The sequence below is a fragment of the Sturnus vulgaris genome, chromosome 1 (assembly GCF_052056855.1).
Source record: "Sturnus vulgaris isolate bStuVul1 chromosome 1, bStuVul1.hap1, whole genome shotgun sequence".
NCBI lineage: Eukaryota > Metazoa > Chordata > Aves > Passeriformes > Sturnidae > Sturnus > Sturnus vulgaris.
Window position 1 is genome coordinate 95,662,334 of NC_142243.1, and position 15,776 is coordinate 95,678,109.

The 15,776-nt window shown below is 35.5% G+C and overlaps 1 protein-coding gene across 3 annotated transcripts in view; it reads right to left on the reverse strand.

Moving 5' to 3' along the window:
- The window catches only part of ELP2 (elongator acetyltransferase complex subunit 2), a 37,766-nt gene that overhangs the window by 18,145 nt on the left and 3,845 nt on the right, over window positions 1–15,776 (reverse strand). For all 3 annotated transcript variants that reach the window (XM_088171920.1, XM_014875136.2, XM_088171924.1), the window contains 7 exons: window positions 15,587–15,737; window positions 14,320–14,397; window positions 10,113–10,177; window positions 4,038–4,104; window positions 3,078–3,212; window positions 2,065–2,160; window positions 302–402 (listed from right to left, as the gene is read on the reverse strand). In XM_088171920.1, coding sequence (XP_088028046.1) covers window positions 302–402; window positions 2,065–2,160; window positions 3,078–3,212; window positions 4,038–4,104; window positions 10,113–10,177; window positions 14,320–14,397; window positions 15,587–15,737 — 693 coding nt within the window. The remainder of the gene's footprint in view (window positions 1–301; window positions 403–2,064; window positions 2,161–3,077; window positions 3,213–4,037; window positions 4,105–10,112; window positions 10,178–14,319; window positions 14,398–15,586; window positions 15,738–15,776) is intronic.

Genomic DNA, 15,776 nt, shown 5'->3' on the forward strand with positions numbered 1-15,776 from the left:
ATAGCATGCATTACTATGCAGCCCCTGCCTTGTACACTATGAATGACAGTTGAGCACAAACACCCCTTATTAAACTCCTTAGTAGTAAGAACACAGAAAAAAGCAGTAAAAATCATATTGTATCCCTTTTTTTGAAATACAGTTTTACTCACAACAGAGCATTGGAATGAGTATTTTTGCAAGAAAGCACTTCTCCTTTCTCTGCCAGAATTTTAGAGCGTTTTTGTTCCCTACAATACCCACATGATGCTGGAAACACAATTTGAGTACAGTACATATTGTGAGAAAGACTGACACTTGCCTGTTCCAGCCAGACTCCAGATTCTTTATCAGGTTCCCAGATGATCAGAGTTTTGTCCATTGATGCGGATAATATCCTCATTGGCTGTTGCATACTGCCATCTACAGTACAAGGAAAATTATTACCCTATAACCTAGGAGCATACTTTCTAAAGAAATTAGGTGAGACTGAAATATAAACACATTTAAAAAACTGTTCAGCATCAGAGATATGCAAGGCAGTTCTTACATGCCAAATTTACAGGGTCTACATTCTTGCCAGGCATTCTTTAGGAGATACTGTATTCTCAGCCATAATCACCCAAAGGGAAGTAAACATGTACAGGAGAACAACCATATTCCACAGTTTTCTCACTCCAAACTTATATTGAATTAAACATAGTTTGGAAGAAAAGCTAGAGTTTCACAAAGAGAATGCACAGCAGTTCTCAGTTCTGTTCCTTAATTAAGTTTTTAACTGAGAGATTTACAGTTTAAAATAATTGCACAGTATTCACTGTTTGGGGTTTTTTTTCCCAAATTGTTAGGTTTGCTACTGACTTCAGCAGTCTCTAGCAACCTGTAGTACCTATAGTAACTCAGGACTGTTCCCCAGAGCACAGTGAAACACTCCAGAAGAAAGCCCAACATAGAATGGGAAAGAGGGAGCTGGTTCATCATCAGTTGCGAAACCGGAAGGAAAACCAGAGGAACTTTTCTTGATAATAGAGATATTGGCAGGCATCTCATGAGGTGATATGTTAGCAACAGACTTCTCACCTTCTGCACTGAGAATATGTCTCCCACATCAGTTTGCCTCTAGTGAAAATCTATTTTGGGGAACCCAGCACTGGGCAGGCCACAATACAAACATAACATGGAAAACTTCATGGTCTAACAGGACAGTTTTCAGACTGCAGTGCAAGGCTAACAGGCCTACATTGCACCTAAACCTTGTTCTAAATCTTTTACTGGTGTCTAATTTAGAAAAAAGAGAAAAGTTTAAGGATGAGATAACTAAACCAATATTTTTAGAGCAAGTCCTGTGTCTTTCACTACATGTATTTTGACACTCTAATGTCATTCTGCTGTTCAAGTGTTGTAAATACACAAGCAAAGCTGTCCTTTGTACCGCCAATGTTACCTGCCATCAGTAACTCTAAAATATATTAAAAAAAAGACACCTTTGTCAGTACAAATATTCAAGGGTTCTGATTGTGCAACGTCAAATAAAGAATCTCCTTCCCTTATATGCCAGGTAAATACATAACAGCAAAACAGTACTGCAAACAAGGCTGTCAGAATTTAAGGATTTTCAAAGAAAGATAAATACTAGAGCAAAATGCAAAATTAAACTATAAATAACTGTTTCAATGGGAGTCTGCACTAATGCCTTTAAAATTACATGCTAGAGAAAACTCATACTCCAGGAATCAACACCACTAAAAAGAAAGGAGAGCTCTTGAGGTAATGCTTACCTTCTGAAGAACAGACATTTCAATTACATATATCAAGGTAACCTATTAGAGCTATTAATTCATACTGATTAATTAAATTAATTTCTACACCATAACCAACAAATCAATTACAACAAAGTCTTTACAGCTCTGTTATTTAATTTCATTCCTTAAAGAAAACGTGAGTACAAGGCAACGCCTGCTCACTCATAAAACATTATTTGCAGAATTTAAAGACTGTCATCGTCTACAGGAACATGCAAACAGAATACAAAGACATGTGACTGTACTCTATGTATATGTTGCTAAGTATTTGATATCTTTTTACCTTTGGAAAATGAAGGTTGCCAGTGAACTGCATACACCCAGTTTTCATGACCAGCCAACACAGACTCCAAAGAAACTGCATATGATGTGTCAGCATCTACCAGAAATCAGAGAACAGCATATTTTTTCTAAAAGCCAAGAAAGACCAGGTAATTTCTGATATCTTTAGCAAAAATAATCAATTGCTTTCAACATCTGCCAATATCTCAAAAGCTTCCTGACATAGAACAGCTCCTTGGAATTGTACTTTGGCACAAGCCCTGAATACCAGATTGATGGTCACATATCAGTCAGTGTATTGCCTCAGAGGGGTCTCTCAGAATTTCTGGAAAACTCTCAGGAAGCATTGAAATAAATACTCCAAATTGGCACTACGCATACTCTTACACATATCTGCATCTCCAAATGACTGAAAACACAAGCATTAAGGTATTTCAAATGAATCAGGATTTGCAGGAAGCATCATGAGCACTTTTTACACACAGCATCATACACACTTCATTATATTAACTAGATTGCCAAACAATTTACCCTACAATGTCAGCAAAGCAAGCATCTGATATTACCATGCTTAAACACCTTGTTAAACGACCATAAAGCAAGCCTGCACATACTTATCTGTTCCTTCCAGTATGTTGTTTCTAATCATTAAGTAATAGCAACACCTCTTAATTCATTGAATTAGAAAGAAAATGAAAGGCAAGCTCTTAAACTGGAGAACTATGCAACAGCTTCCCTCCCACAGACTAATAATTGCCCTACATATTACATTTGGAACATGCATAACAATAACTCATGTTGGTACTAAGCTCTCGGATTACTTTACCATTTCTTGTAATACATCATTAACTTTTGGCTTTAAAACAGTAATTCTGCTTTCTTAACAGCTACAAACAATGCAGTCAACACAGAACAAACCAAATTAGGTGGTAACCACCTTGTCTGCTTCCCTGGAACCATGATAAGATACACCAGTGAAAAGTTGTTCCAGAGAATTTTACAGTTGTTACCTACCTTCAAGAGTAAAAACATTCTCTTTTAGCTTAATGGAATCATCTTCAGTTTCTGGAAGTTGCTTTAATTTTGTACATATTTTCCAAATTCTTATCAAACAATCCTGAGCACAGCTTGCTAAGAAAAGATCTTCACCTATTCATTTTCAGAAAAAAGAAGGGGAAAAAAAATAGAGCCACATTTTCATTGCAACCACTGCCATGACTAACCTACCATCTTTCCATACACGCACCTAATAGCATTATCCAAATTTTTCCTATTGTACACAGTATCATAAAAAATCCACTGTTTTATTTCAACATCAATTCACTTCCCCATTCAAATTCTCGACTATTTTATAACACACTATGAAAATGTCCCTGCCTGTAAGATGTGGAAGGTATGGTAAACAATGTACATGTTATACATATACTTCCCAATTATTTATGGCCTTTGCTTTTGGAATTCTATCAGTCTCAACACTTGCCAAAATCTCCTTTCTTCCTCTAGGCTTGTAGCATCCTCCAATTTCAATTTTTTTTTTGTGCCATTGCAGTAACTATTTGATTAGTTAATGTTTGCAAAGATTCTCCTCTTAATTTCCCAATAAAAAAAAAAAAGGGCAGGAATATATAAACAAACTATTTCCCCCTACTCTCTCCACTTTGAAAAAACAGACAACTCTTCCTCACTCAGATACAGACATTTGTATATTGAAAAGGACAAGTTGCTAAAACCCCAATTTGTTTGCATTTAAGTACCAGTCATGTAAACATGCCTGAAACAAGAAAGAGAAATGGTTTTAAAGGATACAAAGTTTCATCTTGATTTTTAATATTAACTACCACCATCTCAGGAAAAGAAACATCAAAACCATGAGAGCTTAGGTGCTCTTGTGCATCAAAGGCCATCTGTTGGAGGGGTAAAATACTTGTAATGCCATTAAACCACCATTTTACTTTATTCATCTTGCATACTGACCACAGATGGCCCACTCAACGCCTCTTATCCAATCTTCATGGCCAGGGAGTACTAATGTTTTCTGAAACTGAATAAAAACTCCTGTTACATCACCGAAATGCACCTTATTATCATGCACATATCAGCAATAAGCCTTATTTTTTCAAGTTTTTTATATTTATAACTTAGATTATTTGAAACAGGGAAAAAAATAAGCCACTACTAAAGATTGTAATTCATGCACAGATTCAAGATGAGCCTTTTCGGTTCTGCCACCACTGGATAAGCATATGTAATATTATGGCATTTCCCATATATGAGCAGGAAAGGATGTGAATTTAAGGTGCACACCTTCAAGGGGCTACAGGGTCTCTATGATACATTTGAAATTTTTTTATCAGGCTTACTGTGGTACACAAAGAATAACATAATCCAAGTTTGATGTGACAAGTAACTTCTTGTATTTGTGTGAAGTGGATGCAACTGCAGATGATGAAGGAAATGAATACAGGTGAAATCAAGTATAAAAAGAAGAGTAAATGCTTTGCAATTATTTCAAGAATAAATTTTTAATAGAATATGATCAATAAGAATCAGTACTGAAAAGTCTCTATGTTTCTTAAGTTTATTAATAACATTTCTAAGGAAGGTATACATCAAGAACTGCTGATGGAAAACTATGCACGAACACAGGCTCAGGAACACCGGAATGCAAACACAGGCTGGATTCCCTTTTAAGAACACTTCAGTAGCAATTTATTTTCATTTATAACATATGTAATATTGCCATTTTATTTTGATTCAAGTACAACTATTTACTACTTACTTAGCATTTAACCCATTTCTGCTTTTCTTTGCCCAGAAACAGCCCTATTTCCATGACATTATTTTATTCCAAGTTGAATTAAAATGTCTAAAGTAACTGTTACAGTTAAAACACTAGTGAAGTTTAGTATGAATAACTTATCACATTATTTCTGGCATTATATTCTACAAAATCCCTTACCTAGGCCTACTTAGAGCTGTGACTAAATGACAGCATTGCTACTAGCACAAGTCTGCAACTGAGGTCTCTCTTCTAATCCATGATAGAAAAAAAAAAAAAAAAAAAGAAAAATTTGTGTGTGTATGAAAAAAATCCATACTCAGAAATTGGTGCCTCTCTGTTGAAATCCAACATTTCTCATATTCTCCAAAACCACGTTCCCATCAAACAATATTACTCTGCCTCTCCTCATCACACATCTGCAGTCACAATCATAAAATGGTTTAATTTGGAAAGGACATTAAGTATCATCTAGATACACACCCTTTGCAGCCATAAGCAGGGACACTTTCAATTAGACCAGGCTGCTAAAAAATCCATCCAACCTGGCCCCAAGCCATTCCAGGGATAGGGCATCCACAGTTTCTCTGGGCAACTTGTTTGTGTCTCACCACCCTCAAGTAAAGAATTTCTTCCTAATATCTACTCTAAACCTATCCTCTTTCAGTTTGAAGCCATTGCCCTTCTCCTATAACTACGTGCACTTGTAAAACATCCCTAAAATTACAGAACCATCTATATATGAGATACGTGACCAGAACAGGATACATGATCAGACCAAGCTGATCAGATATGTACAAATCAGAGTTTAGGTCTTAAGAATGTGTTCTCACAGCCACCTAAGCCTCATTTGGTGGTCACTTCTGCAACCACTGGCACTTCCAAATGGGGCATTCCAGACCGATGTTTATGTTAAACATCCAACAGGTTATGTGTAAAGGCAGGAACAGTCCAGGAAAGTGAGATGAAACAGGAACCTAAAGATTTTTCTGAAGATGACATGCTTCTGGGTAATACATGAAAAAAATATTTGGGAATGGACATCTCAGATAATAGATACAACACATTTATTTATTCATTTATATGATCTTTGACAAAATGCTCTGTATTTTATAGTCATGACAGTTAGCTGGTAAGTTTATTTCTAACTGAAAGATTGATTCAGGCTGAACTGTTGCTAACGTCCTCTCTTTTATGGTTCCTTTTACACTAAACAGTGGGTATATCTCCTGAAACTTGACCTTAATATTAATCTAAATACACATCTAATAATTTTCCCTTTTCAAGGTGTTGTCATGTGGGATTCTTTTTTAATTACCCTCCTCATCTTACATCAAAGAAATCTATTAAGAAAAGCAGCCATTTGTTCTCCCTTAAAAGATTAAAACTAATTACTTTGAGATTATTAATACGACCTCAGATTTCTAAATCATTTCCCAAACAGGTTTTTAGGCATTACTTAGATTTAAGTGAAGCATGCAGTTCTTTCCTGCTGCAGAACAAGCACGCTTAACCATTCAGCTAGAATTCTGTACTACTTTTTATTTTTATATGCCTACATTGAATAGTCCCATTGAACTATCCACACGATTTAAGGTAGAGACTGTTGAATTTAATTATCTCATATTCACCCACAGCAGTAATACCAGCACCAGATTATGTACGGAGGCCTCACTGCTGAGGAGAGATACCCCCAAACCACTGCAAATGCATCCAGCCCCTTAAATGAGAAACTCAGGCTGCTGTCTGTCCCATCTCTGTAACAACATCCTACACTCTGCACCCATCTGAGCAGTGTCAGTACAGTGGCTGGAACACAGAGGTGAGCTCAAGTGTTATTACCACACACAGAAGGATGATGCCAGGAAGCATGAGGAACACAACATTCTTAGTCATATAATTTAGTTCTAGGTGGTCTGTGAGGAGCAGGAAGTTGGACCCAGCAATCCTTATGGGTCTCCTCAGTCTTGAGATATTCTAAGATTCTGTGATTCAGTCAAAGTTTTCAAGATATTGTTTCCCATAAAAATAAAAATCATTGACTGAAATTGAGCAAGGAGTAGTTTATGCTGTTATGCTAGGACTTTTAGTATTGTTTTTGCCCTTTTCTTTGAAGTTTTTGTCTCTTGGCATCCTACATCCAGTTTCTTCAGATATATTCAGTTCTATAATTGAATCAATATAAAGGTTTGTGTAGACGCACATGGTCATTATTTTTAGGTGATTCAGTCAAAGTTTCTATTACTGTCTAGGTTGTATATACACCAGTATTTTGAGCTGTCATTCATCTCTTTTTTACAGATTTTGTTTTTATAGTCTCAAATTTCTTCTTTGTTTCAGTTTGCATTTGGTCCTCACTAGATACATAAGAAGTTACAGTACCAACAGTTAAATCTAACAAAACCTCCTGGTCTGACTCTACTTCACAGGCTTTCCCATGCTCCTTACTAATCTTTGAATATTGTTGCTTAGCAGCAATCTGGTCTCTTTCCTTTTAAGCAAAGAATAAAGCTGTTCTGTAGGTAGCACAACTAATGAAGCTGTGGACGTGCCCAGCACACTCTGCACAACTAATCCTGCCCACACTTTGGGTACATCTCTTTCAAGACCAGGCTAATAGCAGTTTGGCTATTAGCCAAATTTGGCAATACTGGTCCAAGTCTTCTCATTTTTAATTCAGCAGACACTAGATGTGTCCCTCCTCTACACAGCTGTTGATCTCAACAGATTAGAAAGAGGTTGAATTATCTTTGATTCATCCCCCTATTGCACTTCTCGACTATGCCAAACTATTTGGGTGGAACCCAAAACACACAGTGCACCACCTCCTCAGAAGAACAAAGTTCAAACAGAAATGTTCTGGCTTAAAACTCTAATTTAATCTGCTTGCCCTCCATAGGCCACATTTGTAGATGTTATCTCAAGCAGAAAGACATGTTATGGTTTCTGAAAGATTTTTCCCTGGATACTTTTATAAATCAATGCCCTCTCCCAACAAGTCAGGAAAGTGAAGAGTTCATTTTCTCTCTACTATTTAACACAGTAAGGGATCTATGGGTAGGGAACATCAAAAGCTGTAAAGCATGCCCACTCAGTTTTAAAAACCAAGCAGTTTTTAATGAATAAGTACATTTTGACTGTAAAATTAATGATTTTACCAAAAGCCTGAATTAGCTAAGTAAAGATGCCTCATCCTCCCTCAGAGTCTAACAGTGCCTTTTAAGTTTCATAAGAATGCCCTGCTAAGAATGTATGTTCTACCTCTGGATTCATAATCACATTCATAACAACCTTTTTGAGGATGTTAACTAAAGGAAGTGCTTTACAAGAGTCACTGAACTAACTAGACAGAGCTACAGGCCCTTACCAGTAAGGGAATGCCACAAGAGCTAAGATTCTAATAACTCTCCTATGCCAAGTTCCAGTAAAAAATGGCAAGGCTATAGTAACACTTCTTTCAAATACCTCTAATACTACTAATAAGCCATAAAAAAAAGGTGTCAGTAGGTCTGAGAAAACCTGATGAATGAGATTCACCAGCTAGGCAGGAATTCATGTCAGAAGGCTTGCAAGGATGCCTTAGTTCTGTTAATAGTTGTAAAGCACAACAGAGGCTCTTCTCTTTGAGCCCTGCATAGTCCACTTAGCTAAAAGAGATGCTCTGGAAAGTTAAGATAGACATCAACAAGAAGTCCCACCTCATTTAAAACATATTCTGAACAACAACTCTGCCACAACAGCCGGTGAAAATACTTTCTGAAATTGAAATTGTGAAAAATAACACATGCAAAACAAAATTGCTCACCCCTTGTATAAATAAAGTTTCCTACCTCCAAAAAAAGCACAAATGTGTTTAAGAAGCTTAAGAGGGAACTTGTTTATTCCAGTTACCTTCCTTTACCCTCCACAGACTGACTGCCTTTTAAAATGGCAGATACTGTTATACTGGAAAGTTTGGCCAACAATGGGCAAAATAAATTATGTATCTCTGAAAATTTTTGGCAGTCAAACTGTATATAATTTGTTAACATGAATCATACAAGAAAATAAGTTTCAAACTCTGAATGAGAAAAACCAACTGCACAGTCCCTGAGATAAAAGTCTTTCTTTTAACACATTGAGACTCAGTAGTGGCATTCTGCCACTGCTAACTACCAGAGAATTCATTAAACTGACTTCAGTCACAAGCTATGCAGGAAAAAAGAAAAAAGAAATCAAAAATCTAACCAAGCACCCTTATTTTCTACTGAGTGGTCAAGAAATCATCAAACATAGAAAAAGGAGATTAAGTACTTATTTTACTTGACAACAACAGCAACCAAAAAAATCTTATTACTGTACATGGCAGCACAAACTGGCAAAAATTATCTATAAAGTAGCTTTTGTCTCTCTCTTAAAAAAAAAAAAAAAAAAAAAAAAAAAAAAAGGAGTATCTATTCTTTAATCCCCAAAGGGTGTGGGTCTGAGCAAATGCATCAGACTAAGTGGTTCTATATATGCCAGCTTCAAAGGGGGGGTTTTAAATGGTAGGTTCACTGGTGCATTGGGAGAGCATTTGTGCTTTGAAGGGGTGTTTTTAAGGGAGTGAGAGACAGAAAGAAGTGATACTGAGTTCTGTTTTGGAAAACAGTCATTCAACACATGCTTTAGAATCTAACAAAACTTCTGAACAGATGCAAGAGAGGACATAATGTTTTTCTACTGCTCAAAAGGAATATTTATCTGTATGAAAAACTAAAAATTGCCAGCTTCCAAATAACACATTAAAAATGTGTGCTTCTATAAGATTGGATACTCCTAAAAATACCTTTTTTTGATGTTCAAAAGCAGTCATGCATAAAGGGCATACTTAGCAATAAAAATAAAATTTCTCAGAAACAAGTAATAACAGTTTTATTATAAGAATTTATAGAATGAAAGTAACATAATTTCCATATGAACAACTCAATGCCTAGATACTTAATAAAGAAGGACAGTTGCAGCTATTTTGTATCAGTGGGAATAGAAACAGGCTATCTTCACACCGGGGGAAAAAAAAATATCAAGAAAAACTAAAACTCTAATGCACTGAATTCAAAATCAATATTGTGTGTGCACTTCATCATTACCTAGAAAAATGGATGAACTATTTGAAAAAAGTTTGTTGCATGCAATGGCTATGTAGAGACAGAAAGGACTTACTGAAGAACTTGAAAAAAATCAACAGCACATTTGAAAAGAAGCAGAAGAACTCAGTAATGCTCTGAGCAAGAGACAAAAACTGTAATTACCTGACCATTCTGCTGTATAAACAAACTTATTTTGCAGTCATCACCACCACAAGCCAGTATTGGTACTAGAAAGAAAAAGAAGGTCTTCATTTTTTTATAAGTTTAATATTCTAGGATATGAAAAAATATAAATAATGTAAAAATCAGTATAGAAATATATCAAAACATAACAATACTAGGACAGGCAAGTGTGATACCACTTTTTAAATGTTTTCTATATTAGCTGCCTAATAAATTTTTATCTGAAGGACACAGAACTCCAAAGTTATTTTGACATGCAAATAATATCTATAAATATCTAAGATGTCAAAAGGAGTAGTTTGCCTCAAGCTCATATATCTATAGGAAGTTCAAGAATTAGAGTTTTTAATTATTATATTTTATTTATATCAACAGGCATTTGCTCTAAATACAGCAGGAAGGAACAAAACAAAATGATTCAGAACTAAGGCAATTCAAGTTTCTAAATCAACTAAGACAGGTTTAGATGAAGTTAGCATAATTATTATATAGCAAATGAAAAGACCAAAAATGTAAGATCACCACTATCTGAACTCAAGAATATGAAAGCAAGGAAATATCTTTCACTCAAGACTACTCAAGTCTTGAATAGTAGCCGACTTCCACTGGCTAACCTAGAAAGTGCACACACCCTCTAAGTTTACTGAATCAAACCAGAAAAAGTTATGTCTGAGGTTAAAAAAAGAGAAGTTAAGCAGTGTATTAGCTCCTCTCTCCAACAGAGGAGGATGAGGAAAAACAGTTAATGCTTATTCCACTCTTCTGTTTTTACATCATAAGGAAGAAGTGTTACTGCTCGGGACTGAAACAGTAAAAGCAAATCAATTCAGTATAAAACTATGAAGAAATAAGTTATATGTTAAGGGTAGACATTTGCATTTCTTAAGTCTGGATAGAAAACAAGATACTAAATTTCACTAAAATCAACTGCTTTTTTTAAAAAAAAGCCTCCACGATATCCCTTCACATAGATAATTTTATCTTTACTATGGATAGATCAAAAATCAATTTGAATATTCATAATATATTTATCCTTTATACTAATTTCTTCTTTCTACTTGTACCAAATCGGTGCCTAGCTATCCACTGCTCTTCTTGCACTTCTTAGTCACATTCCACATTCTTATAGTTCCATCACTTGCCTCTTCTCTCCAACCTCTAAGTCACCTTTCACCTCTGTCTTCTCCTCTCTTTAATAGACCTAAAAAAACCTGCTTTAGATTGAAGATGATGAGCTGCTTTGAATGAAGACCTGGTCATCAGGTCCACAGGGATTGGGCAGGAGTGACATTTTCTTCCATAAAATACAACACTATGGATGTCCTTGAAGACAATATCATCCTTTCCTGAGAAACATATTTTATGGGCCATTACTGTAATTACATATTTACTCAATGGAATGAAACTTTAACTAAGAAAACCAAAGAGAGGATTATGATTTAGTTGCTATTGCAGACAAACGCGAATACTTTCACTCAAAAAGTTCTATCAAGAAACATATACCTGGCAAAAATGGACTAGTATATAGTTTTTCACATAAATGCTTTGGGGTATTAGAATTTGGATCTGATGAAGATAAAATTCCTGCAGAGGAAATAAGAAAACTAAGTTGGATAAGCAGAGCTTTTCCAAGTTCACCTGCTCTTTTTTTACTGACTTGTTGCAATTCAGTTCTGAGGAGACAATTGTTTATGAGAGGCCAAGCTACGTCATGAGCAATTTTCCAGGTGATAGGAAGAATCAGATTATATGACAAATGTCTGATCAAGATCTGTAAAATAGTAAATCCTATTGCCAGCATTTTAGAAGCAGAGTTTGTGCAAACACTGCAAGGCAAAAAAGCAAGCAACCAACCAAAACTGCACAAAGCTCTTCTTCACGGCTAAACAGCAAGTGTACAGCAACTCATAAATGAAGAGGCTGCCAGAAAAATGTTCAACCTGCATTCCAGCTGCCAATGACTGGTCAGGTTTTTATGAGCAATCTATCAGTTTTCCCTATTTGACTTCTTGACAAAAGTGGCTCAAATTTTTTTTTTAAATAATTTATTTTCAAGGACAATCAGTTAAAATCCTAGGCATCAGGAACATCTTCTGAAAGTTAAAGCATCCATTGCATATGAATCCATTTTCAATGCAAGCCTCAAATTTCTTTTCTTGGTGAAATTAGAGGCTACTGTAAATGCTTCAGAAAATGTAGTTTACAATTTTCAGAAAAGTCATTCTGTATTTAGCTCCTGACTTAAGAAATGCAGATTGTTCTCAAGAGAAAAGCTTCTTTGAATCTCTGTGCAGCTGACAACTTAGCCTTCAGAAAGACTTCTGAGCAATTCCTAAATTTATCATAGATCATATTTCCCAGAAGATCATTAAAATTCCAAATTGCCATTAGAGATTAATATTTCTGACAAATTATCAGCAGTGATATTTTTAATAATATATTTTTAAGCTACTTTATTTAGATTTCAGAATTAACATATCCTCAGCTATATGGACTACTATGTCAGGTTTAGGGAGAAAATAGTGGCTGTGCTTTATTAAAAGCCCCTTTACAGATTTCTACAGGAAACATTTCTATACATTTACAATTCAAAATCTAAACTGTTTTTTGGCAATTTTAGCAGCAGAGGTCATTTGTACTGGAACATAAAAGCAAGTATCTAGAAATTTTTTTTAATTCCATACAAAATGAAATTTTTGCGCAAATTGAAATTATGCAAACTGAAAATAACTTCAGTTCTTGAGAAATGTAAAGCACTCTTTTTCAGTTTATGAGCAGTGTACTGCTTTGGATAACTAATCTGAATTGGGATGGGAAGAGTTCATAATAAAGGATTGTCTGGCTCTCAATGTAATTTTAAGCAACACCGGTTTTGGGGACTCTGGAAAACAAATTCCTTGCTATTCCACCATTCAAAGAAGCTTCAAACACTTCATGCAATTTGAGTTTCAGAAACATTTAGTTTTAAGAACTAATATGATATTTTTAATTCATGGTGTTTTCAGAATGTATGACTACTTCTCTTATATACAATGTGACTTCAACATTGAACAGATGCACTACTCTAGAGTGTCACAGTGAGAATTTCTTACCTGTATAGTATCATAAATGAAGATACAATCTATTGTTTTGCAATATGAACGTTATATATCACACCACAGGCACTTCACTTCTAAAGAATATTTACACTTGCAGTAATCATTTTCATTTACCCTCAAGTCTTTTAACTTCATCTTAACAAGCACATGTTAGTGTATTTACAGGAAAAGAGAGAGAGGTGTAAATATTCTTTACTGGCGCAGATGCTGCTTTTGGTATCAGACAGGCTTTGAAAACAGACATGGGCATTTCCAAATGGGACAACACGTCTTGAGAGAGCTTTCATAGCTGCCAGAATTATCAAAGCCAAAGAATAAAGTATGCTTGTAGGCATCTAATCAAAACAACACATCAGTGTGGAACACGTGTAGCATAGAGCTGAAAATTCCAGATACAGTAAGAAAATTAAGCACTTTTTCAATTGGGAGCCTGGCAGACCTCCAACCAGGTGAATGACTCTAATGATACTTAAACACAAACTTAATTCAACACATGTATCTGGCTTGAGGATACATCTGCTTTATTTAAAAAAAAAGCTTCTACCTATTTGCACAAAAAGAATATGTCTGTGGCAGTCTACAAAATCTAACTTTTCTGTTAATAGAAACCTACATAAACCATACTGAATAGTCAGATCAAAGTAGTTCAGCATTTCAATTTTTTCCACATTTAAGACTGAGCAGGTGATAAACACTGCTTGCGAACCTATGGTTCCCAAGATTTTTTCTGAATCTTGCAACAAGAAGAAACATGCAGCAGTATCACAAGGAGCAGGTGGAACTAACAGCATCATCCTATCCCATTCATTTACAGCACTGCTACCTCGTTTTAAAGCTTTCCATCTCAAGAGTTCAGCTAGACAACTCCATCTGAGTGCCATTTTGAAGACACTGCCATCAGTCTGTGTCTTTAATTACTAGGAAGAGTTCAGAGAAAATCTTTAGATACAAGAACCAGCTTAAGCAGATTTCATAGAAAACAAAAACTGTGGCACACAGGTCTGGAGTCAGTCAACTGAAAATCTCTTTGGGAGATTTCTTAGATTTTTCTTCCTTCATTGATATTCAAGATGTGCAGCTTTACTTACCATTGCTGCCAGGCAAGAAGGATAAGCAGACATCCATAACAAATCCATTTCCAAACTGCAGAATTTCAATGCATTTAGCTGGAAAACAGGAACAGACAGTGTTGATCTTATTCACTGTAATTATTACAGTTACACTGTCATTTCCTCCTGTATTATATAGTTAAAATTTCCCATCCAATTTTATTTTAAGAAGCTGAAAAAAAATCTACTGTTTTTCAGAAGCCTAAACAATAATATCTTCTGTGTGGCCATAAAAATTCATCCAGTTAGTTGAGTTAGAAGATAATATTGAGTATTAAATCTGTACAGCTTCACTGTGGTAACACCTGAGAAGCAATAAATATTACGAAATATATCCTGTGGCAACAGCATTCACAACATAGGAAAATAAAACTGAATCCATTTGCTACAACAGCAGCTAGAGAGAGAAGCAAAAACATGCAAACATCACTGAGATCCTGGAAATGGTTAAACTAGTAAGCCATCCAGACCAAAATAAACAAGAGGATAGCAGAAAAAAAAAACCTCTCTACAGCAGAAGATTTAGTCTCTGTAACCCACACCAGCAAGACAAAATTAAAAAGATAGGACTTCAAGTGGTTCTTTGAGAGCACCAAAAATGCCTTCCAGAACACAGGACTGTAGATTGGCAACTCCCACCTCTCTCACGCAGGCAAGGCAATATAAAATCTTCAAATACACCAGAGAAGGAAGAAAGTAGCTAAAGAAATGTAGTCACTACAACTCAACCTTAAATCTCGATTATCTACCAAATTTATTCCTTATGTATTTTAGAATGCTGTTTTCCCAAATTTCCACGCAAAGGCCTAGTTCAACAGAAGGTCAAGATCCCATTATCCCAAATTTCATTGGACTCAAACCAATAGGAAAACAAGTGACTAGTTAAACCTCACCTTTCAAAATGCCAGCATTAATCATTTTACTATGTAATTTCACTTCACTCATGCATACAGCTAGTCTGCCTCCACATTACAGAGCAAAATAATGGTTCAGATTATCAAAAGCTGAATATATATTTTAAAATAAAGTAAATTCAGGCCACACATTCCTGATGAAATATAAAGATAAATCATTCTGCAGAACAAATCTGTCCCAACTCTTTTAAAGAGTAATACAGTGCTTTGATGTACTGAAGAGAAATCAATATAGTTGCATTAGTAAGATGTTAGTATTTCATACCTAATGGATAAGCATTCATCGTTCTTACTTAGCCAGTATGCTATCCCTAACATTAAAAAAATGTTACCTTCTGAACCATGCTGAGACCAGATCCTCACAGTAGAGTCAGAGGCCGCAGAAGCTACTAGCAGATTTAAATCAGGTTCATCTGACTGGTAGACAGCATCCACAGCAAAAACAGCTTCCGTGTGGCCTTTGAGAGGAATGCTTTCCACAAGCTGAACACATGAGAAAATTTTACAAAGTTTTAAATTCTG